Source organism: Bacidia gigantensis (assembly GCF_019456465.1).
Source record: "Bacidia gigantensis strain McMullin 20006 chromosome Unknown contig_134, whole genome shotgun sequence".
Lineage (NCBI taxonomy): Eukaryota > Fungi > Ascomycota > Lecanoromycetes > Lecanorales > Ramalinaceae > Bacidia > Bacidia gigantensis.
This window is the reverse complement of record NW_025408593.1, coordinates 721568-744620: the sequence shown is the minus strand read 5'-3', so window position 1 is coordinate 744620 and position 23053 is coordinate 721568. Positions and strand designations below refer to the sequence as shown.

General features: G+C 49.0%; 11 protein-coding genes across 11 annotated transcripts; 6 read left to right on the top strand and 5 right to left on the bottom strand.

Moving 5' to 3' along the window:
• Positions 1–167: 167 nt before the first annotated feature.
• KY384_001994 (uncharacterized protein) lies at positions 168–1521 on the bottom strand (the record flags this gene model as incomplete). The annotated part of the gene is made up of 2 exons (XM_044810520.1): positions 168–1340; positions 1399–1521. The coding sequence occupies 2 exons, from the start codon at positions 1519–1521 to the stop codon at positions 168–170; spliced, it is 1296 nt and encodes a 431-aa protein (XP_044672494.1).
• A 318-nt stretch (positions 1522–1839) lies between these two features.
• KY384_001993 (uncharacterized protein) lies at positions 1840–3232 on the top strand (the record flags this gene model as incomplete). Its single annotated transcript, XM_044810519.1, has 2 exons — positions 1840–2073; positions 2222–3232. 2 exons carry the CDS (start codon positions 1840–1842, stop codon positions 3230–3232), a joined length of 1245 nt encoding a protein of 414 aa, XP_044672493.1.
• Positions 3233–3905: 673 nt separating this feature from the next.
• Positions 3906–5847, top strand: KY384_001992 (uncharacterized protein; the record flags this gene model as incomplete). Its single annotated transcript, XM_044810518.1, has 2 exons — positions 3906–3996; positions 4028–5847. 2 exons carry the CDS (start codon positions 3906–3908, stop codon positions 5845–5847), a joined length of 1911 nt encoding a protein of 636 aa, XP_044672492.1.
• A 903-nt stretch (positions 5848–6750) lies between these two features.
• Positions 6751–9036, bottom strand: KY384_001991 (uncharacterized protein; the record flags this gene model as incomplete). The annotated part of the gene is made up of 1 exon (XM_044810517.1): positions 6751–9036. One exon carries the CDS (start codon positions 9034–9036, stop codon positions 6751–6753), a length of 2286 nt encoding a protein of 761 aa, XP_044672491.1.
• A 946-nt stretch (positions 9037–9982) lies between these two features.
• KY384_001990 (uncharacterized protein) lies at positions 9983–11601 on the top strand (the record flags this gene model as incomplete). The annotated part of the gene is made up of 2 exons (XM_044810516.1): positions 9983–10001; positions 10058–11601. 2 exons carry the CDS (start codon positions 9983–9985, stop codon positions 11599–11601), a joined length of 1563 nt encoding a protein of 520 aa, XP_044672490.1.
• Positions 11602–12075: 474 nt separating this feature from the next.
• Positions 12076–13281, bottom strand: CCP1 (heme peroxidase; the record flags this gene model as incomplete). The annotated part of the gene is made up of 1 exon (XM_044810515.1): positions 12076–13281. One exon carries the CDS (start codon positions 13279–13281, stop codon positions 12076–12078), a length of 1206 nt encoding a protein of 401 aa, XP_044672489.1.
• Positions 13282–13722: 441 nt separating this feature from the next.
• Positions 13723–14796, top strand: KY384_001988 (uncharacterized protein; the record flags this gene model as incomplete). Its single annotated transcript, XM_044810514.1, has 3 exons — positions 13723–13874; positions 14009–14104; positions 14160–14796. The coding sequence occupies 3 exons, from the start codon at positions 13723–13725 to the stop codon at positions 14794–14796; spliced, it is 885 nt and encodes a 294-aa protein (XP_044672488.1).
• Positions 14797–14917: 121 nt separating this feature from the next.
• KY384_001987 (uncharacterized protein) lies at positions 14918–16017 on the bottom strand (the record flags this gene model as incomplete). Its single annotated transcript, XM_044810513.1, has 2 exons — positions 14918–15908; positions 15941–16017. 2 exons carry the CDS (start codon positions 16015–16017, stop codon positions 14918–14920), a joined length of 1068 nt encoding a protein of 355 aa, XP_044672487.1.
• Positions 16018–16662: 645 nt separating this feature from the next.
• On the top strand, positions 16663–17565 carry KY384_001986 (uncharacterized protein; the record flags this gene model as incomplete). Its single annotated transcript, XM_044810512.1, has 2 exons — positions 16663–17139; positions 17185–17565. 2 exons carry the CDS (start codon positions 16663–16665, stop codon positions 17563–17565), a joined length of 858 nt encoding a protein of 285 aa, XP_044672486.1.
• Positions 17566–18386: 821 nt separating this feature from the next.
• On the bottom strand, positions 18387–19522 carry KY384_001985 (uncharacterized protein; the record flags this gene model as incomplete). Its single annotated transcript, XM_044810511.1, has 3 exons — positions 18387–18550; positions 18780–19301; positions 19363–19522. 3 exons carry the CDS (start codon positions 19520–19522, stop codon positions 18387–18389), a joined length of 846 nt encoding a protein of 281 aa, XP_044672485.1.
• A 1466-nt stretch (positions 19523–20988) lies between these two features.
• Positions 20989–22842, top strand: KY384_001984 (uncharacterized protein; the record flags this gene model as incomplete). The annotated part of the gene is made up of 6 exons (XM_044810510.1): positions 20989–21109; positions 21167–21211; positions 21265–21311; positions 21377–22413; positions 22462–22543; positions 22591–22842. The coding sequence occupies 6 exons, from the start codon at positions 20989–20991 to the stop codon at positions 22840–22842; spliced, it is 1584 nt and encodes a 527-aa protein (XP_044672484.1).
• Positions 22843–23053: the final 211 nt, after the last annotated feature.

Here is a 23053-nt window from a genome sequence, read left to right as displayed (position 1 = left end):
CACTATCAACTGTCAAGTCAGGCTAATCGTGGCGAAATAACTTGTTGCAAACCCTTACTTGGTGGTTTCCGGTTATTCGCAATATTCAACCAAGGTTCATGAGGATGTGCCCCATGCCGAGCTTCGAGTAGTAGATTTTCAATTCTGGCCCTCGCTTACACGGCCAATCACGACTTCGCTAGTTTTCCTTTCTCCTCCCATTGAACGCCTACCCACTCTTCAGCAAACCACCATTCCCCCAAGCCGGTTCCATCTGACATGCAATCGCGGCTGCAGACTGCGACAAGGATCGTCCCCCACTCCATCCCATCCAAGTCCGTTTCCTCCGCCTCCAGCTCCACAATCGCCTGTGGAACGAGTTGCAGCTCGAACACCCTGACCATTCCACAATGCTCGCAAGGGGGCAACTTTATTGAATGTGCTTTGGTGGTGAGCTTGGCGTCTCTCTTCTGGAGGTGGTGCGAGGGTTGTGTGGAAAGCTGTTGACCCACTATGTCATCGGCTGCGTATAGCAAAGGTCGACCATTGTATTCATATCGGAGGACCTGATCCGGATTCTGAGCCAGCCGATCTGCAAATTGTTGGAATGTCCTGTCGATGGTGGACTCGAATGCGGACTCCGCAGCGGCTTTACTGTCGTCTTGTTCCTCCACCTGAGGACCTTCACTGTTGTTTTCATTGAGCTTAGTAGCTGATGATGTGGATGACACCAGCGGATTTGGCTCCAGCGACTCAAGCTCGGCATCAAGATGGTACGACGAGTATGCGTGAGGACGTGAGACCTCTGTGGGCCATGAGACCCTTGGAACAGACTTATCAGGCACAGATGATAGACGAAACTTGTCGGCAAAAGTGGCAGGCAATTCTAGAGATTCTTCTATCTTAGCCTGACGACTTGTAGGATGTTCTTTCGTCTGCGGTGAAGAGGGCAAAGGGGATGCAGAAGCGGGAGATGTGAAAGGATTTTGATATGAATTTGAAGTTTGCGAGAAGGGATTAGACGACGGGGATGAGCTTGTTCGCGGAGTAAAGATGCTATTGCCTAGATTGAGAGATGTGGCTGCAGCTGCCCCTTTGCCCGAGTCTATCTGGGTTCGTGTTTTTCCAACGGTCTCTTTCGACTTGCCAGGCTTGATCTTCGTACCCCGTAGAGCGCGGACAACCCCAGGCTTTCTTCGACAAGGCTTGTTCCTACATGCAAAAATGTAGAGTCGACGCTCATGCTGTGGAAATTGGTCCGGTAGATCACCATTGAGCTGTAGCAGGAGGCACATCAAGCTGTCACAGGTCTTGCACTTTGCTAGATGGGCTGACGGAGGATTCTGAGGGTCTGGCCATGTCTGTATAGCCGGTTAGATTTCAGTAGAGCTGATCTAAGGGAACGCGAAATGGATATACTGGAAAGCCGCCAAGCTGACTGAAATCGTCATCAGTTGGGTTTCTCGAAGCGTACCCAAGCATGACGCTGGTTGTGTCGTAGGCGCATTCATTATCAGAAGAGTCGCTGTCGGTCAGCTGCATCTTTGCGAGGTTGTTCTAAGGTATTATGAAGATTGATGGAATCTTTGTGATCGAAATAATGAGACTTCGAGTTCTCCATTGGGTTAGCGATCTGTAATGGACCAAAGTAGCTAGAGTGAATTTAGTGGAAACCTTAATGAATCAGGGTCTCGGAAAGGGAGCTAAGGGAAAGACTGGGCCAGGAACCAAGAGCTGAACGAAATCCCATGCGCAGATGAACAAACTCGAGTTTAATTATACCCGCATATCTATATAACTGTATGCCCATGCTGCACTTAATAGTGGCTTGGAGTTCGTAAGGCTCTCCTCCGAACAGTCATGAATCGTGCACCAGAAAATGCAGACATTCTAGCTTTGTCGAAGAAAACTTTTGACGACCCGCTGCAAGATCACGAATCTTCTTTGACTGCCCTCAAGTCGGTAGCCAATACGCTGTTGCTCAAGGAATCGTCCCGTCAGCAGTTTGTTGACGCAGGATATGCTGTGAAGACTGCCGATAGATTAGATGTATTGCAGATCCCCACTCTTCAAAGCTCTGTAGGTGACCTCTCAGTAGGTGACGGCGGAAGATCGCCAGCAAGAGATGATATGTTCTCGTATTCTCTTTTTGATCACCTACAACACCGAGTTCTCGTTCGCGAAGCTGTTCGACGACCATGCTTTGGCGGAGTCAATCCACCATGTCCGTTGTTCCTATTAGTATTGTCTTCCACGCTCTTACAATTGGCAGAACATTGCTTTCCACGCAGCAAAATATTCCGGCCAGAGTTTGCAAAAGAACGAGCTTGAAAATGGCGTACCTGTATACTGGTCTCGAACAACCGACTACCGCGCTCTCTCCGAGACGCTGAAACTTCTGTTCAACATCAATCAATTTTATCCAGACCGTGTAAGGGCTTTTGACGGGACGTTACCAGATGTCTTGACTATTCTGGATCGAGTTTACCTTCAATCGAACCCCTTGCAACCACCTGTGACTTATCTGGTCAATGCTTTGCTCAATCTTGAATTGGCTAACACGCACGAAACTTCACTTTCGGACCCACTCTTTCCAGATGCCGACTCCAACAGGTATACGGAACGTCTTATAGATATCCTTGATCGGGCAATTCAGAATTGTACCCAGGAAACTCTAGAGGCGTGCGCCGTGCCGTTGCTTACTTTGCTGCGAAGGATCAATGAAATTGCGCCTGAGAAGGTGCAGGAGAAAATGCAAAGCATGTTATTGCCATCAGATACTGAACGTGACCAACCTCTGGGCAAGTCCGATACGCTACCATCAAGGTTGCTCAGGCTGTCAACCACCTTAGTTGCACCTCAAGTCAGAGAAGGCATCACTAGTCTTCTTTTCGAGCTTTCTGATAAGGATCCATCAACTTTCGTCCGAAACGTGGGTTATGGATACGCGGCAGGGTATTTGATGACTCATAAAATACCTCTTCCAGAAGCGTCTCTCAAAGAAGATTTGGGAGCGAAAGTGACAAACGTCGATGGGCAGGAGGTCAATCCAGTCACTGGTCAGAGACGAGACAAGGAGCCACCAGACCCAGGATTGGATATGACTGACGAGGAGAAGGAAAGGGAGGCTGAAAGACTTTTTGTTCTATTTGATAGACTAAAAGCCACTGGTGTAATGAATGTCACGAATCCTGTTGAGCATGCGGCTCGAGAGGGCAGGCTACATCAGGTCGAGGAGGTGGATAGTGACTGATAAGCTTCACCAGTATAAGGACTAATCTCCTTAATTGTGATACAATATGTCACTTGTCTGCAAGTTTCTGCTCAAAGTGCGGACGTGAATTCCTATCGCATGCTTGAGCAGATTCCTGTAACCAATGAAAAATTAGCTTTTTACATATAGTGCGAGCAGAATTGTCAGAGTCGAAAGCTAGTAACAAACCACGATGAGCGACAATGGTGCATCAGAACGCGAAAACACGTGACCTGCAATCGAAATTGATTGAACCGGCTAGGAATTCATGCTAGTCATTTCAACCGTTCATCTCACGCCTGCATCCTCACTCCCAAAAGGCACTTCAAGAAGATAGACATGCACGTCAAGTTGCTAGACTTTAGTCGTCGGCTACGTTGCTGTCTGCTTCACCGGAGACAGATGGCGGGCTAATTACTTCCCCCTCGACCTCGCTATGTCAATCGTACCGTATACAAACAATCGCCAAGTCGTGCTGTAGATGGGCTGTTCCTTCCTATCATTTGTGTGAAGCTAACAAATAGCAACAGTCGCCACAATGAGTCGGTCGTGCTGTATGATCCTCAATCGCGACAGTTCGGAGTTGTTGCATCCGAACGGGGGATAGACCTCACAGCATGTCCTTATTGTCACCGACCCTTTCCAAATGAGACTACCAATCAGACTCAAGACCATGGTAACCCTATGCCTGCTCCAGGTGCAGGCTTTGTCACTTCTGGATATTTTCGCATGCTACAAGACAGTCTTCCCGGCTCCGCTGAGTCGTCAGCCCCCCCTCACCTAGAAGACGACTAGTCGAACCTGTGGCCGCTGCAGAGGACCATTCACTGAATGCTGCCGGCTCAACGAGGTATACGAGGAGCAGAAGTGAGACTCCGTCATCTCCTAACGGGATATCCGCCTCTGCCTTCAGCCCTGGCTATTTCAGTCGATTCTTCGTGGTGGAAAGAGAGCTGGGACGCGGAGGTAAGGGTGTTGTACTCTTGGTCACGCATGTGCTGGACAAGGTACCCCTTGGACAATATGCATGCAAGCGTGTGCCAGTGGGCAATGACCATGTATGGCTCACAAATGTGCTGAGTGAAGTACGTCTGTTGGAACATCTTTCCCACCAGCACCTGGTCTACTACAAGCATGTCTGGCTGGAAGATGTCAAAATTTCGAACTTTGGCCCAAGTGTACCCTGTGCATTCATTCTGCAGCAGTACTGCAACGCAGGTGACCTTCACCAGTATATTATACATCCTGCCCAAGCAGACGAGTCCGCGCAAGCGCTCAAGGAGCGACTTAGGAGGCGCTCTAGGGATTCAGGTAGACGGCCTTCGGAGCTTCAGGGTCGAAAACTTCGCTTTGAAGAAATTTATTCATTCTTTAAAGATATCTCTTCCGGCCTTAACCACCTCCATGTCAATGGATTCATACATCGTGACCTCAAGCCCAGCAATTGCCTACTCCATGATTCTGGCAAAGGACTAAGGGTGCTCGTCAGCGACTTCGGAGAGGTACAAATAGAGAATATGGTTCGAAAATCGTCTGGCGCCACCGGGACAGTCTCCTACTGCGCGCCAGAGGTTTTGCGTCGGGACGCTACAACTGGCTCACTAGGAAACTTCACCACCAAGTCCGACATTTTCTCTCTTGGCATGATTCTCTACTTCCTCTGCTTTGCTCGACTTCCTTACAAAAATGCCGACTCCATCAATGAAGATAATGAAGATCTTGACCTTCTGCGCGAGGAGATTGTTTCTTGGACCGGTCTGCATGAGGAGCGTAAGCTCCGTCCTGACCTCCCAGAGCAGCTCTACACGTTCCTTCGTCGTCTCCTGTCTCTTCAGCCCGAAGACAGACCTAGTGCAGAGGACATACTCCTAGGTATCAAGACTGGATCTGGCTTAGACCAGATCTCTGACGCCCGACCTAACAAGGCGGCGCACATGTTTGACGACCTATCCGCCAGTTCCAGGATTTCTCCGGTCGACAGTCCTCGCTCGGCTACACCAATGACGAGAAAACTTTCTTCATCTTCCGCTTTCAGCCGACCCACGGCAACTGCTACTCCCTCAAAAATTCGCCTGTCCAACCTCCACCGCGAACATAGTAGTGGTGGATCGCGGTCTCCACCTTCCGTCCCAAGGACTCCCACCAATATTCACTACAATAAAGAGGACTCCCCTGCAAGCAGTCCAAGTGATAGTCTCATCCTTCGGCCCCCTTTCCCTTCTCCAACCAAGCGATCGCATGACGCCTACACTTTGGATGAACCAGCTCCTCAGCAATCTAGGACCAGGGCTTGGCTTCTTACTCACAACCCTTCCTTACGCCGCTCTACAAAACTGATAATATTCACCTCCAAGGTCCTCTCCCTCAACATAGCCTGCTCACCCATGGCCACGCATCCACCGGTGCTGTATTCCGTGCTTGGACTCGCGACACTGGACTTCTTTCACCAGGATGATGGTAACGAGCGCATTGGTGGAGTCGGTGGAATCGGCAGAGGAGGCCTGATCTCGGCGGTGCTGATCGGCATGCATATTGCGATTTTGCTCAGTCTAAGGGGTAAAGAAATGTTGTGCATTCGAGAGAAAGAACCTTATTGGGCGGAAGGAGTTGTCTAATTTCTGTGACGAGAACTCTCAAGTTGACAAGAAAAGTTTTAGCGAGGCGTTGGAGGCTGGGTGGTGACTTTGGCATCTGGGAGATGAATGAATCATGAAAATTTCCAATTGTGCCTGCCGCTGTGTTTAGCGATGAGGCCGTGTAAGAAGAGGACGAAGCTAGCAGACTCCATGAAAAGTGACAATGAGCACGACTAAGGCAAGAAGGGAATTTGAAGCAAAATTATATATTGCTTATTATCAACGGAACTGTACTGATAAAGCTGTCGGAAATGCGATGACATCAATATTCGGGGTATCTAATTAACTTGTTCTCTCCTCCGATCTGATGCGTGGCCCCTTGCTCTGTGCTATGCAACCACTGGAAACGTTATCGTAAAAACATACTCATTAATGCGAGGACTGTAGATGAAAGTCGTTCGTTGCGTCATTACACAAGCCAATACTAGGCAAACTTGTGAAAAGTATGCAATGTGCTGCTGTTCAGCCTTGACTGTCAACTTGAAAATATTAAGCATTGGTGCGATTGTGGTGAGGCGGTCGTGCACATCAATGTCGATGTCATAAGCCTTGATAGCGTCAATTCTCAGCAACGATACCAACGGTGGTCGCCCATATTCTGTCGTGCGACATCGGGCGGGGCTATGGTATGCTGCCGCTGGACTTCCAGCGAACGGTCTGCTTTCACTGGAGTTCTTCAATCCGATAGTGTGGGGAAATAAGAAAAATGTTGCCATGCTCATTAGGGTCTGGGAAAGGATGCGTGCACAAAATCATGCTATCTTGATGTACAGCAATTTTGTAAACATGATGCTGATTAGCACCGCGATGAGCCAAATACGTGTGGAAGATTGTCGAACTCGCCCGGATTTGAATTTGGCGGCGAAGAAGACTAAAAAGATGTCAAGATGTCAAGATGTTTGCAAAGGCGGCATTTCTTTCAAGATTTCTCGATGAGAGGGTTTCGTCCACCTTGAATAGAGGGTCTATGTGTGATGTAGTTGAGTCTCCATTCTTACTGTCTTCAGGAAACCCAGGATCTGTTGGCATGTCGTTTGGTAATGGCATCAAAGCATCTAATGGCGAGAAATATTGCAAGTGCTCTTTCATATAATGCTTTGCCAATTCTCCAAGGTTGTGACTTTCGGTTCCGAACACTGAGTACGGGCATTTGTTCCTGCAACGCATACAAGAGCTGCTTTGAAACAAGTTACCATAGCCAAACGTTTGGAGTGTCGTTCTAAGCATGCTCAATTCCGAGGTTTGGATCTGCATGGTCTGTGATTGGGTCCATTCACCAAAGGCGAACTCAAGGGCAATGATGGCTTTGTAGCGATTTCCAATTCCAAGGTCCCTCAAAGTGTCAGCAGCACGAAGAACGGAGCTTGTAAACATTGGTAAAGCTCTAAAAGCCTGCACTTGAGTCGATGCTGCAATCATTTGTTGCAACAATGAACGACCAGGGGAGACGGCACGAGTGTAGCTAATCTCGGCATCTATGTCCCATTCATCTTGCGCCTGCTGATGGACAGCCTGCATTGGAAGGTTGCGAGGCCATTCATAGGACAACCATAGAGACCTATTGTCGTTGGCTACGAAGATAGGAGGAAGAATCTCGATGTTCTTGATCCTGTAATGTTTGGTCCGCAAGTGGCTCATGAGGTCCTCAAACTCGAAGTTCCCATCGTGAATCCCTTTGCAGTCCGGCTCAGGGCACTTGAGCATTTTTGCATCCTGTAATTTCGAAGTATTTTTGAAGCAGCGAAGCATCGGTATAATACGTCGCTCGTAGACAAGCCGAGCATCATCCATAATAAGACGGTATGGTAAATGGTCGTAAGTCATTGGCATATCTTCTTGAGTGACATTCTGGTACGCATCGTAGACCTCCCGTAGTACCACATTTACGATATCAGCCTCATTTATCCCCTTGGGATCTAGAAGAAGGTTATAAATGACTTGATCGGCAAGGTTGAGTACCAGTCGCTGTTCCGGGGTATCTAAGGACGATCGGCGTTTCAGGGTATTGTGATATCTGTCTGTGAGGTGTTGCCGATATTCCAAGTGATACCTAGCTCGCTTGATCCTTGCGAGCCGTGTTGCAGCATAAGCCCGCTCCAGCTTCAGCTTCTCCAGAAGTATGGTCCAGGACTTCTGGGACGGTGCTTTCGAGATCTGAATTGCCCGGTCATACGATGGACAGAGCTCAAGAACATTCGCCTCGAGGGGCGGCAACAAATTCATCGCTTTCTTCTGATAAAACATGATCCTCTCTTCGCGCCTCTCCACACGTCCCTTTTCGCGCTTAATCTTGTCCATTTCCATCCATGTTTCAACGGTCTGCAGTTGCTTCATAAATTCCGCATTAATCTGCTCTTCCTTTTTAAACCACTGGTCGATCTCGTCTCCTTTTGGATCAGCGATCAAGAAGTTCTCGAGTCTGTCGTTGAACTTTTCAATGTCGTACTTGGAGTAGACAGGCGTCTGAGCCCCATATGTTGAAGCCCATGGAGGTGGGATCTCATGGTGGCCCGCCCATTGGTAGTGATTCCAGCTATCGAACATGGCATGTGGTATGCATTTGGAAGCCCTTTCATACATCTTGAGTTGTTCCTTGGCGCATCTCTCCTGTTCAATGTAAGCGATTGCCCACGTTCCTTTTGCGAAAACGTGATCTACCTTCTTGATGTTGTTGTGACAGCACTTTTCACACCAGCGTCGCTGAAACGCCCAGTACGTTCGTCGAGTGTTCTTCTCCTTACAACCGGCGCCATGGCACCCAGTGCCAATCAACAGGTTGGCATACTGCCACTCGGCTAGCCCGTTCGGTGGTGGCGGATGGTCAGAGCCGAATTGATTGAGTCTGCTGGCCCTCCAAACCTTGTCTCCCGACAGGACCGAATGAAATGTGGGGCTTAGTCCGCGAAGCTTCAGCAGCTTTTCAAGTGGGCAAAAGTCAAGGATGATCTCCCAGACGTCGGTCACAAGACCTGTCCTCACAGGCTTGTCTTTGCGAAGTCTCGTAGGTCCGTTGCGGGCGATATTGGCCGGTTTCGGGTTGGGTTTCCGTCCTCTCTTGGGTTTCTTCGGCGGTAGGCCACTGTTCCAATCCTCGATTTCTTTTCGCTTCCTCTCGGTTTCTTCATTGGCCCATCCGGCTTTGGTATTGATTTCGAATGAGAAATTCATGTCTGCATTAAGATTGTATGGGAGTACGCTTGTGCGAAAATCAGGAAGTGAGTGCAAGTAGTGAAGGCATGGTGCGAAAGGAATGAGGTTATCCAAGAACCCAAAATTCAAGGCAAAAAAAAGCAGAATCGCGAGGATGACTGCGACGACCGGCGTGGCTGGGAATGCTGGTGAACGAAAATCAGAAGGCTGGCAAAGTGTAACCCGAAAGAGCAGAAATGGAGTGTCGTGCTGAAGTGTTGTTGAAGAAGTGTCAAGTGGATCCCGTCCTAAGAATGCCAAGCTTCCCATACCTTACTAAATCTGGCGGGGAAGGAATTAGGTTTAGGCTCGAGGGGCTACCGAAATCTAGGCTCTAGACTCGGAGATTAGGGCAGACTCCTGGCTGTGCTCCTCGTTCCTCAGAAAATTGTATTATCGTCTTTACTCGAGAAGACCGACATAATCAACCGTGTTGGATACGTATCCCGGCTTTTCGTGACTATTAGATCGCGTACGCAATCACGTGGAGCCGATCCTTGTGCATAGACCCTCCCCTGCAAAACGCCATCCCGCCGGTTTCCGCCCTAACGGGGCTACCGCATCCGCCGTTGCCGGCTATGACTTGCGTTTTCCATTCAGGGGGAGGGATTTTAAATTCAACTCGACAGCGACAGACGCCACGCGATGCCGACAGCGATAATGTTGATTTGATGCGGCATCTAGCAAGGCCAGGTCAGGCAGCTGCTGGGTCTTAGAAAGCCTATTTGGAATGCACACTTGCGGGGTTTGCTCGGCAATGGGGGAGACGCGAAATCACTGGCGCTGGAAATTCCCACCGTGACAGCATGATGGTAGGATGAGTGTAGCAGCCATTTACAAATAATGTAAGCGTATGTCCACCCGTGAGCGCCGTATATGATAGACAGCGCTTTCCCTTCGACTGCGACGAGCAGTTGCTATTGTCATGATGGGTGCGCATATTGGTATGTACCTGCACATTCAACTTTAGCGGAGCATTTATAATTGATGTTGTTCTCAGAGAAGCCAGGATCGCAAAGCTCTTTCGAACCTTCCCCCGCAGGGAGGAATGAACTTGACCCAGAAATGCGCTATCCTAATGCGCAATATGACGACCTCCAGGTCGAATGCCCTCCCCACACCACACAAGCAAAGCTCATCGCAAAGGTCGACCTCCGCGTCATTCCGGTCTTGAGCATCCTCTACTTTTTCGCCTTTCTTGACCGCACCAATATCGCCAACGCCGCTATCTTTGGCCTCCAGGATGATCTCAAATTGGGTGGCAACCAGTACAACACCGCTTTGACGATTTTCTTCGTGCCCTACATTGTCTTCGAAATTCCATCCAATATCATCCTGAAGAGATTGAAGCCGCACGTTTGGCTTTCAGGATGCATGTTCGTCTTCGGCCTCGTCACTGTGTGCCAGGGCCTCGTGAAAAATTGGAGTGGACTGCTCGTAACCCGCTTCTTCTTGGGGTTGGCAGAGACCGGCATGTTTCCTGGATCTTTCTACCTCATCGGCATGTGGTATAAGCGGTCGGAGGCGCAAAAGCGCTACTCATTCTTCTTTGGCAGTACTAGCCTCGCAGGCGCCTTTGGAGGGTTGCTAGCTTCCGCCATAGGGAAGATGAACGGAATGAGAGGCTATCATGGATGGCGCTGGATCTTCATCCTGGAAGGTACACTGACGTGTCTTGTGGCCCTCGCCTTCTACTTTGTGATACCAAGTTTTCCTGAGGACGCGAATTGGTGCGTTATTACGGCTTTAGTACTGATTACATGCACTAACCACGATTTCAGGCTTACACACGAAGAGCGCCACTACATTCGTGCCCGCCTCGAAACGGACCAAGGTAAAGTTGCCCTCGAGCGTCGCATCAGCCCCCATGACGTCCTCAACGTCTTCAAAGACTTCAAGGTCTTCTTCGGCGGCTTCATGTATCTTGGCCTCCTCGTGCCCGCCTACGGCTACGCTTTTTTCGCCCCCGGCATCATTCGCTCTTACGGCTACTCCCAGATCCAGACTCAATTGCATTCCGTCCCACCGTGGGCCTGCTCCTTCGTCTTCGCATTGATAGTTGCCTATTTCAGCGACCTGCTGAAGCACAGATTTTTCTTTACAATTTTCACCATCGCCATGAGCATTGCCGGTTTCGCAATCCTACTCTCCACGCACACCCATAAACATCTTGAATACGGCGCGCTCTTCCTCGTGACAATGGGAACCTATTCCGCTCTTCCAGTCATCGTATGCTGGTTCAACATGAACCTAGGTGGACATCATCGCCGCGCCGTGGGTACTGCTTGGCAGATAGGTTTTGGCAACATCAGCGGCATTATCGCAACGTATGCGTTCCTGATGAAGGATGCCCCTGAATATAGACCAGGTTTCAGTATTTGTATTGGCTTTGCGTGTTTGAGTGGATTAAGCTGCCTGCTTTATGCATTAAGTCTGCTGTATCAGAATCGGTGGAGGGCAAAGCAGGGGAAGGATCTAGGGTTGGGGGAAAGCGAGAAGGCGGAGATGGGCGATCTGAGCCCGGACTATCGTTATCTACTGTGAGAGTGTGTTTTTATGTTAAATTGTGTGACGTGTGCTTCAATGCAAGCGAATGGTAGTGTGCTGAGAAAGAGCTGGATCTTATAGAGGATTGATCTATGGCACCTGCGCTGAGACAGCTGCAACTGCCTTGATACATATGTTTAAGGTAGCTGACTATCTGCGTTGGTGGTATGTGTCAAGATGATAGAGTACGTGCATGGCTACGCTGCTTGCAAGCATAGTCTTCTAACAATCAAGACGCTTGCAAAGCTCACCAAATGGACACCACATTAAGGCAACTTCAATTGCGCTTTCTATGTCTAGTACTGTCTAGCTCTTAGTCTTTGGTTCAAGCACGCTTTCTGGGTACGGCACCGCTATATCTTTCTTGGGAAGGCTTGGAGCCGCTCATCCTGCTCTGACAAATCAATTCAAACACAGCTTCGACTTTCATAGTCTCTGAGTCATCTCACATCGGCCACCTTCTGCGATCATCTACTCAACGTGGCTTGACTTCAGTGTCATTCTCTCTCCCGTACCCTCGGTGAAAGGCACGCCGAGCTCGAGAAGCTTAAGAATTACAGCCGAGAACTCCTTGAAGAACACATCGTTATCTTTAGCATACCTCTGCACGTGTGTCTTGAAAAGCGGGTCTTGGACCAAGGCCATATCCGTCGGCAGCATCATCAAACTCTTCGAAGAAACATCCTGAAATTGCTTTGGCCCATTCCACTTTCTGTAATTCCATTTCTCATCCAGCAACAGACGATAGTAGTCATTGGTGACAACGGTCGGGCTAAAAGTCCAAGGACCCTCGAAGCCGGATCGATCTGTATGGCAACGCCCGAGTGCGTGAGCGCCGGAGAGAGCAACAATCTCGCGATCGTCGAAACCCATACGGTTGAAGATAGCACGTAGATGGTCTTGACCTTTCGCGCCATCTGGCAGACGTCCGTCAGGCGTGCAGAAAGATATCGTTCTATCAACACGTCCTGGTCGCCAAGGGATGGTGGGGCCTTGCATTTCCTGGATTGCTGCGACGCCTGCTAAAGTCCAGAGATCGGAATAGCTGATCCAGGGAAATGCTTGATGGACGGGCTCGAGAAAGTCACGGGCGGCCTTTAATCCAGCGTTTGCACCGTGATCGGCTTCTGGATCAAACCTCATTGTCGCGCCATTGCTGCCTCCTGTGCCTGTCTCTTTATCGTAAGTTCCTGAGCAATGCCATGCAAGCCTGACCAGTACGGGCCCGTAGGATCCATCGTCATATTCATCCTTCTCCTCCAGCAGCTTGGTAATATGATTGTAGACTTTCTGGTAATCGTTTTGATTGTGCTTGGAAGGATTGCCAGCGGTACCACTAGGATCTATGGGGCCCTTTGATTGAGAAGTCGGCGCTGTATTCACGCCCTTCGCCCCTGTATTTGCATCTTGCTTTCCAGGAGAGAATTGGCCGCTTTGGTATAGGTAGGTTGCGGCGGCCGCAGTAATCAGCGTACCAATGCCAACATATAAGCGCGTATTTGAAGAACTGGAAGGACCGTTGGTTGCATAAGACCGGCGCGTGTTGGATCGAAATGTTTGATTTTCACTGAGACGAGCATTACGGGTGGCAGCGTTACGGAGCGTGCTCGAGAGAGGGGTCGAGGATGAGCGGAGTGGTAGGCGTGATATGCACCTTACTGTCGATGTAGCTGCCATTTCGTGGTTACAGTATTCGGGTGCAATGCAAGGTTGAACAGTGAGGTTGCTGAGGACAAAATTCGATCGACATTCGCATGACTTATGAGCTTAGATAAGGCTGATTCATTAGTGACCGACTGGTCCGGGAAGTCACGTCTAGACCTGCCAGATTCTACCTAGCACCTCCCCTTTTCCCAGCGGCCATCTCCCAGCCCAGCCCTTCAATCAACTTAGCACCACTAAGGTATCGCGCAATCTTTTGAATACTATATGGAAGACCTTCGAATGATCGAGGTGATTTTTGTAAGATTATCTCATGGATTCATTGCAGCTGAGATCGCAGCAGCATCATCAGCCTAAAGGATTAACGTTTTCCATTGTAGTCGTAACGCCTTCCAAAATACATCAATCGCATTTTCAATACAGTAGCTTGATATCTCATCAGCTACTTCTGACGGAATGAGTAAATACTCAGACTCTCCCGAGTGGGACGATGTCGTTCCAGTCGCCCAAAATGATGGAGGCCCCAACCCATTAGCTGCCATTGCCTATACGGAGGAATATAGTGAAGCGACGTCTTACCTGAGAGCTGTCATGGCCCAAGACGAAAAGTCTGATCGTGTTTTGGAACTGACCGCCGACATCATCAAGATGAACCCTGCTCACTATACCGTCTGGTAGGTATTGAAGGTAGATCTCCAGAAATTATGCACGCTCATGTCTTGCGTGGCCTCAGGTTGTACAGAGCAGATACCCTCTTTGTACTGAAGAAAGACCTCTTGCAAGAATTGGAATGGCTGAACAAGATCTCCCTCAAACATCTGAAGAATTATCAAATATGGTAAGCACTCAATATCGTCCCGCTGCTACGCGAACATGTTCACAAAATGCGAAAGGCATCATCGCCAGACAATTATGAGCCGTATTCCATCTCTGCCATCCAATGAGCTCTCTTTCCTTGCTCGTATGTTCTCCAAAGATGCCAAAAACTACCATGTATGGTCTTACCGGTCATGGCTTGTTCGTCACTTCTCGCTGTGGGAAACGGAGCTTCCGTACATTGAAACACTTCTCAAAGAAGATGTTCGGAACAACAGCGCTTGGAATCACCGCTGGTTCATTGTTTTCGGGAGACACATGGATCCGGCAAAGGACAGCATTAAGGATGGAGGAGTCATTTTCGAGATTGATCCCGAGATCATCAATAGGGAAATTGAGTATGCAAAGGAGAAGATAGGTCTAGCCCCGCAAAATCAATCGCCATGGAACTATCTTAGGGGCATTCTGAAGAAGAGATCAAAAAGCTTGACGGAGATCAGAGACTTTGCCGAACAGTACGCCAATCTCGAAAAGGAAGATGAGATTAGGAGTAGTCACGCGCTCGATCTCTTAGCTGACATCTTTACGGAGGAAAACCAAGTGGAAAGGTCTGGCAAGGCTCTAGAACTGCTAGCAAACAGGTTTGATCCGATAAGGAAGAACTATTGGAACTATCGCAGGACTCTACTTGGGCTGACGGAAGTGAGCGCATGATTTGCGTACTACCAATCCGAATTTGACGGACTCTGGTCTAGAATTACGCTTCGACTCGCATCTCTGTTGAATAAGATGATACAGTCGTCTCTGGCCTCAAGTTGTTTGAAATGTACACATCTCATGCCACCGCAAGTCCGACTTTGAGTATCTTCGTCGATCCTGTCACATTGCTAGGAATATCGTCAGTTCGAGGGAGATGTTTCTCCACATCTCCATAGACACATTTGTACTCCAACAGTGTCTCCAGGGTGATATTAGATCCGCCACAGAGTATGATCACGACTTTACTCTCTTTGGTCAACCACGGCATACTTCGCTTCAATCGTCCGTCATAGCATAGGGCGACATTGACACCACAAGCTGGCTCAACAATCGTTCTCTCATCGTCCGCCAATCGCCAGCATCCCATAGCAGCCTCGGCTTCGCTCAAGACCATACTCCTTACATTGGGCCGCTGCGCCAACTCAAAAGCTTTTGGAGCGACCTCCTTTGCCCCAAGACTCGTAGCGATGGATGTGATCTCATTCAAGGTCGTCAGCTTTCCCGCCTCCAGGCTACGCGCCAAACTTGCCGCCCCCTCTGTCTCCACCGCAATCACCTGGGTGTCATCCCAACGTCTCCGCTCCAAACCTAGTTGGACGCCAGAGAACAGCCCACCGCCACCAACACTGCAAACAATCGCGTCCGGCTGTTCATACAACTCCTCGATCAAGGTTGCATTTCCATCCCAGACATCTTTATGGTCGAACGGTGGCACATACACAGCATCTTCCCCCCTCGCTCTGCCAGCCGGCATCACCACTTCGCGCAAGTACTCATCGGCCTCTCGCCACGAATCACCATGCTGTAAGACTTCCTGTGCTCCAGCAGTCTTGATGCGCGCTATCATCAATGACGTGGTGCTGGTCGGCACGACGACAGTTGCAGGGCGCCCAAGCGACTGAGCAGCTGTCACGCATGCTAAACCGGCATTGCCCCCACTGGATGAGTAGAAATGTGTCGTTTCGGGATTGGGATGGGTCAGAAGACTTTGGCGGACAATGTTGCCGATCCCTCTTGACTTGAAGGAGCCAGAGGGTTGGAGATTCTCGAGTTTGAGGAAGACGCGGCTGCAAGTGCTTGAGTCAGCACATTGATCTACATCTGGTGCAAGTTCGCATCTACCATCCTGCGGCTTTGGAGAGGGCAGAAGATTCCACCAGTGGGGTTTCTCTCCATGGTTTGGGAATGTCGGGCTCTGCTAGGCTACCCATCTTCCCACGTACGTTGGATTTGTGTTTATGTGGAAGGTGAAAAGGGAGAGGGTGCTCAAGCAGATGTGTGGACGCAATTGCAAAGGGACATGGGGCACCCCAATCATATAGACAAACGTGGTGGCAAACATTCTGATGTGTTCTGGTACCTTCTCGTCTGTTGCCTTCTTTAGGAAATTATGATAGTAAATGATTCCGATTAAGCTTTGGGTACAGAGATAGGCGCCACAGCTGGAGTGTTCACTTTCCGCTCCGCCCCGCCCAGGATTATGTCTATGGGTCACAACACCACGAATGTAGCATTGTATCCTTACTTCCCGAGCCGAAACTCCCCGTAAGTGATCGCGCAAAATAAGCGAAAGTCATTCACAGGCCACTTGATCGGTCGCAGTCATTTGGTGAAGCTAGGATGAGACTGAGATGAAGTCCAGAGGGGACGAGCGCTAGTCTCGAATGAGGTCGCACTCTGCATAAATGGTGTAACTTTAGACCAGCCTCAAGGCGCTTTAGAGCTAATACTAATATATACCTCTTGCTGAGGCGTGTGAAAGCTACCTTCTCAGTCTCAGCAGATCATCATCCATTGCATACGCGTCTTGCTTCTTCTGCCATGCGTGATCCGGTCCCCGCACCCATCAACATTGCTCGCATCGTCACACCGCTTGCTCAAACCCTATCATTGCGGACGCTGCCATTGCATGCTCATGAGATCCTTCCGGCCTTCGCTTTCTACAATTTCCTGAACCTCTACGTCTCCCCTACCATCTCCAGTAAACTTGCTCGGCGAACATACCCTGACCTTCCGGAGCGCTCACGAATCAATTGGGATGCCCATGTTGTTTCGCTTGTCCAATCAACGTTCATCAACACAGCTGCGTTGTGGGTGATTTGGAGTGACAGAGAAAGATGGGAGATGAGCGCTGTTCAAAGAGTCTGGGGCTACACTGGGAGTATGGGTATGGTGCAGGCATGTAGCGCGGGATATTTTCTGTGGGATTTAATTTCTGCAAGTTTGAGGCCGGATGTGCATGGATATGGAGCGATTGCTCATGCAGCGGCGGCCGTAGCAATCAGTATGCTTGGCTTCGTAGGTGTATTCAAAATGCCAGAATACAGTGGCTAATGATTCTAGCGGCCCTTTTGCAATTATTATGGCATCAATTTCGTTCTTTATGAACTTTCCACTCCATTCTTGAACTTTCACTGGTTCATGGACAAGCTGGATATGACTGGTAGTACCGCTCAGTTGATCAATGGTATTGCTCTACTCGTTACCTTTGGAGGTAGTCGGCTTGTTTGGGGCACGTATCAAAACGTCAAGATGTACTCTGATATCTGGGAGGCTTTCAACACCCAAGGAGGCTTACCAGTACCTACTTGGCTTGCTGGGGTCTATATGCTGGCAAGTGGCACGCTTACTGGACTCAACTTATTCTGGTTCTCCAAAATGATCCAAGCATTGCTGGCAAGGTTCCAAGATGATAAGAAGTCAGACCAAAAGAAAAAACGATGATGCTACTAAACAGTTGTTAGTGATCTATAAACCTGGACTGCGTATATTAATTTGGTGGGAAAAGTCGACGTTCGCAACTACTGCAGCTTTCCGACAACTTCTGGGAATCCACCAATTCTTTGTCGAGTGACGCCATCAATTAGCTTGCAATATATCACAGCGATTTATTAGAGGCCGCACCAAGGGACCAAACAGAGACTCCCACAGATCTGCTGAACGACCTTGATACCAGCCGCTGAACGAGAAAAGCCTTCCCTATTACACTAGGGTATGCTTGAGAGGTTTCTGGCCATGCCGAAACCCGTTCTACAATACTTGATAGAAATAGACAGGGCGAGCTACGGGCATTTGACAGGCTAGTGATGCATAATTGATTGAATGTCTAAAGTGTGGCTCTGGGAGACGCTGGTCGTATTAGCTCTCATATATGTTAGTATTCATCCGAGTGTCTTTGGACTGGTCGAAGAGAAAGGAAAAGCCTCCTTTTAGGGAAGGCAAAGCTGAAGTCGACGTAAGGGTAGCAGAGGACCAAAGTCTTAGCGGTCTGAGACTAGTACCTTGGCTGGGATATGTATGAACGGACGAAATCTTCGTTCGTATGAGTTCGGTTTGAATGGGATTTGAGGGGTGTTCGTGACGAATCCGACTTCGACATATGCTCGTGATTCCCTCAGCACAAATGTGTGATCGGGGTCTGGTCACACACTAAGTTACGATGCTTTCAATGCCCCTTTCTTTGACTGCGTGAGGCTTGGATTTTCTGTGTGACAATTGCATACAGTATTAAATCTATTTGCGACATAATCTTAAGAATTAGTCATTCAGTCAACATCATCATTACTTGGCCGGAACTTCTCTCCATCCTCATGTGTGACAGCTGGGTCGTCCTTCCTGTCAATCGAACTCTTCGCAACTGAAGTATGCTCGTCATTGGGCAAAGCATCCTTACGAACTAAAGAGAAAACCACCACGAAAAGCACTTCACCTGTTTCGTTGTTCTTCAGCACATACCTTTCTGTATGTCAGCTTTCCGAATTGGTATCGAGCAGGGCAAAGGGAGATACCTCAAATAGTCTTCTCCACCTAAGTACCCAAGCACGGATAATGAAAATCCGGGCAATTTCAGTGAAAAATCTGGCCATGTCAGCCACAGGAACGGATTTCATCATAGGAGCAACATCGCACTCGCATAAGAAGTGCAAAAGAATGCTAACCATTGAAGTCCAGATATGGGTTGAAGAAGTCGCACTTATAAACTCTGCCTTCCTCCCATTTCCAAGTCTCCGGCTTTCCGCTCCCCAGAAACCAACTCCTTCTCTTCCCAGCTGTTTCAGGGACATCCTTCTTCGTCCTCCACTCCGCTCCATCCCCATCCCCGCCTTCTTCAATCACCTCCTCCAATTCGCCATCTTTCGTCGGCTCCTGCCCCTCCTTCACCTTCTCCCCAACATTGATAACATTGAGGCTACTCAACGCACAGCCATATAGATGCGGCTTATCTGCATACAGATCTCCGTCTAATCCAGGATCTATTACCCGCTTAAGGATCTTGAAGGCCGCTCCGGTGCCATAGGGCAATTTATCGCGGACAGGGTGGTCGATGTCGTTGCCAAAGACGAGGGATTGACCGGATATGGTCTTATGTGGTAAAAGCGTGAAGGAGATGGAGTATTGGTCAGATTTGTGGGTGGGGTGGGAAAAGTATGGCGAGGTTTTAGGAGAATTGGGGGGCAGACCTGGCAGATATTAGAACGGTATAGATTATGTGGCTATAGAGTATAAGTGAGTGAGAAATACCTCTGTAGTTCTGTATGCGGACCGAGAGGTTGGCTGTACAATTCGGAGAAGTAATGTGTGTTGGTGTCGCAGAGTTGACGAGGACTGTCTGGTGGGTGGAGGGGTCGTAAGTGGGGCCAGCCGTCACTCGGACGAGCACATCTGTTGGAAGGGGCGCCATCTGGAATGTTTTCAGGTGCAATGCTTTGGCTAGAAGCGAAATTGTATCTAGTGCTGCAAGAAAGATGATCTGATAAGTAGCTGAAGTATGTATTTAGCTAAAATGAACCGCGAGTAGTAAGGATCAATCCAGGATAATTTCTGAACCCAAATATGAATTTATTCAAAATTCGCTATCAAGGTCCATTGATTCTGACTGAGAAGTGAAGGTCTTTTCTCTGTTTCGAAAAATCTTTGACTCGATGTTGATAGGAGAGGCAAACACAATCAATGCATTTCGATCTCAGCGGACTATCTCTTCGTTGCCCCCACAAACCCCTTGCTGACGCCTTAAACACTCCTCATTCGCTCTTGGCATACGATATACCACATCCCTTGATTCCGATACGCTGAACGCCAAGCATTGAATCCTCAGATGGCTTGCAAAATTAGATCTCTGTGTAGCCTATCGCTTTCTTTCAAAATAGCCAGTGGCTGAAAATGCCGCGATACTGTTGTCCATCACATATTCGCCGACTTCGAGGTACTTTGTGATCCATTTTCGGGCGAATTGACTTTCTATCTTCTCTTGATTGACACTGGGCCTAGGATCCCAGCATGAGGGAGTTGTTAGCTTTCATTCATGCCAGAATGCCTATCAGGCATGAATTGCTCTCTGAAGCCCCTCATATTCAGATATATTGCGAGCCTTCATTACGTTTCAGATGAGAGGAAGGAGCGTACGTGAGTCCTGTGGAACGTCTAACACCGGCCAGGAAGGCAGAGACTGTATTTAGATTTAGATTGTCTGACTTCCGTCTTTCAGAACATGTGTGTAACATACCTATGACCGCATCAAAGACATAATGGGTAAGACGTCCAAGCTGCTCTGTGTATCAGCTGCTTGGTCACAAGAGATGAGGGTTTATTTACCACCATGGCGAGCACGTAGGATGCTATGTTGAGATAGTAGGGGAGCTCAAGCGGGTATAATCGATAGTCCAGACGCCTTCAGCCCGACAGAGGACACAGTATCAGTAGAAGAAGTGGGGGTTCGGATAGATGGTGTGAGCTGTCTAGGAGTGGGAGAGACTTGGCCAAGCCGCCGACTGATGCGTACTTTTTGGCAAGAACGTAACTTGGCCCGCCGTAGAGTCCAACGATTTGGCCGACCGAGGGGCCGCATGGGCATGAATTACTATTGCATTCACCACACTGTTTCAACGTTTTCCTTCTCCCACTCCCTCTTACCAAATCTTTGAAGGTAAGCTGCAGAAGTCCTTTGACATAAAAAGCCGATAATTTGCTTCCTTCTGACTGCAATTGACTCGGACTTAGCCATTTGCTGACCTTCGGCGACTTAGCTTTCCACACGGACACAAAGGTTCACAAGGCTCTTGGAACCGGACTTTCTTGAGCACACTCGATTTTGTGGAAAAACAATCTCATTCTAATTCACCTCCTTCGCCCATCCCAGCAGAGCTCGCCATGGCGGACTCACTGACCCATATGTCGACCGGGCAGACTTCGATCGAATGGCTTTCGAGCCTTAACACTGAGTACCAACCCAAGACCAATTATCGCCGCACCTCGATCATATGCACAATTGGTCAGCTTCCTCTTTCCTATTGGAATCGTTGAGCCAAGCTTATCGGCCTTGCCATAGGTCCCAAAACCAACTCGGCGGAGAAGATAAATATGCTCCGCAAAGGTGCGACATGGAAAAATGAGCAGTGCCTGGACGTGCTGACCGTGCAACTTCAGTCGGTCTCAATGTTGTTCGTATGAACTTTTCGCACGGATCCTACGAGGTAAACTCAATTACCCCACGTCGATGATCAGGGAGGGAGAGCCGCTTACCCAGGCCTTCTTCTAGTACCACCAATCTGTCATTGACAATGCACGGGAGGCTGAACGACAATACCCTGGTCGATCCCTCGCTATTGCGCTGGACACTAAGGGTCCTGAGATACGTACGGGCAACACCACGGGCGATGCGGACTTACCGATATCGATGGGTACTGAGATGAACATTACAACTGATGAGAAATATGCCACTGCCAGCGACGAAAAAAACATGTACGTGGACTATAAGAACATTACGAAGGTCATTGAGAAAGGGCGCACCATTTTTGTCGACGACGGTATCCTGTCGTTCGAGGTACTGGACGTGGTTGATGACAAGACTCTGCGTGTACGCTGTATGAACAATGGCAAGATCTCTTCAAGAAAGGGTGTGAATCTTCCGAAGACGGACGTCGATCTTCCGGCACTCTCAGAGAAGGATCAAAGTGACTTGCGGTTCGGGGTGAAGAATAACGTCGATATGGTCTTCGCTTCATTCATTCGCCGTGGGAGCGACATCACAGCGATTCGCAAAGTCCTCGGAGAAGATGGGAAGAACATCCAAATTATTGCAAAGATTGAGAACCAGCAAGGGGTCAACAATTTTGATGAAATATTGAAAGAGACAGACGGTGTCATGGTAGCTCGAGGCGATTTAGGCATCGAAATCCCACCAGCGCAGGTATTTGTGGCGCAGAAGATGATGATTGCGAAATGTAATCGTGCCGGAAAGCCCGCCATTTGCGCAACGCAAATGTTAGAATCTATGACCAACAACCCTCGACCCACACGTGCAGAGGTGAGCGATGTCGGAAATGCGGTGCTTGACGGCGCCGACTGCGTTATGCTGTCAGGCGAAACGGCAAAGGGTAGCTATCCTAAAGAGTCGGTCACCATCATGCACGAAACTTGCTCTCTTGCTGAAACGGCAATTCCATATGTGAGCCTGTTCAATGACATGCGAGCTGCGACTGGCAAACCTGTGAGCATGCTGGAGTCCGTGGCGATGTCGGCGGTCAGCGCCAGCCTCGAAATCAACGCAGGTGCTATCTTAGTTCTCACGACAAGGTATGTGCACTGTGTAGCTCTTGCAAAGTCTGTCCTAATTTTCTTCAGTGGCCAATCAGCTCGCTTGATTTCAAAGTATCGACCAGTCTGTCCAATAATCATGGTCACCCGCAATGCCACGGCTTCAAGAGTGAGTGCTCATATCGCTACCATGATTGGCGGAGCTAATAATATCAGTACTCTCATCTGTACCGCGGGGTCTATCCATTCCTTTATCCCCAAAAGAAACCAGATTTCAACGAGGCTGATTGGCAGCAAGATGTAGATGGTCGTCTCAAGTGGGGTATCGGCCACGCGATCGAGCTGGGCGTTTTACAGAAGGAGGACCAGGTTGTTTGCGTCCAAGGCTGGCGGGGTGGTAAAGGACATACGAACACTGTTCGTATCGTTCCTGCTCGAGAGGACTTGGGACTTCTTTCAGATGATTAAAAGGCTTCATGCTATACTGAACAGTAGAGGGTTTTAGATGTTATATTTCTGACATTGAACATGTGTATTACCCGCAAAGGCTCATACAGCAAGATTTGCACCGCGCCATACGAGGGTTCGTTCTACCCCTGAGCCCCTTTTCTTTATCGGCCCGTGAGATTATCCGAAAAATGAAGACTTGGGCCTCGATTAGCAAACTCTCACAACCTCA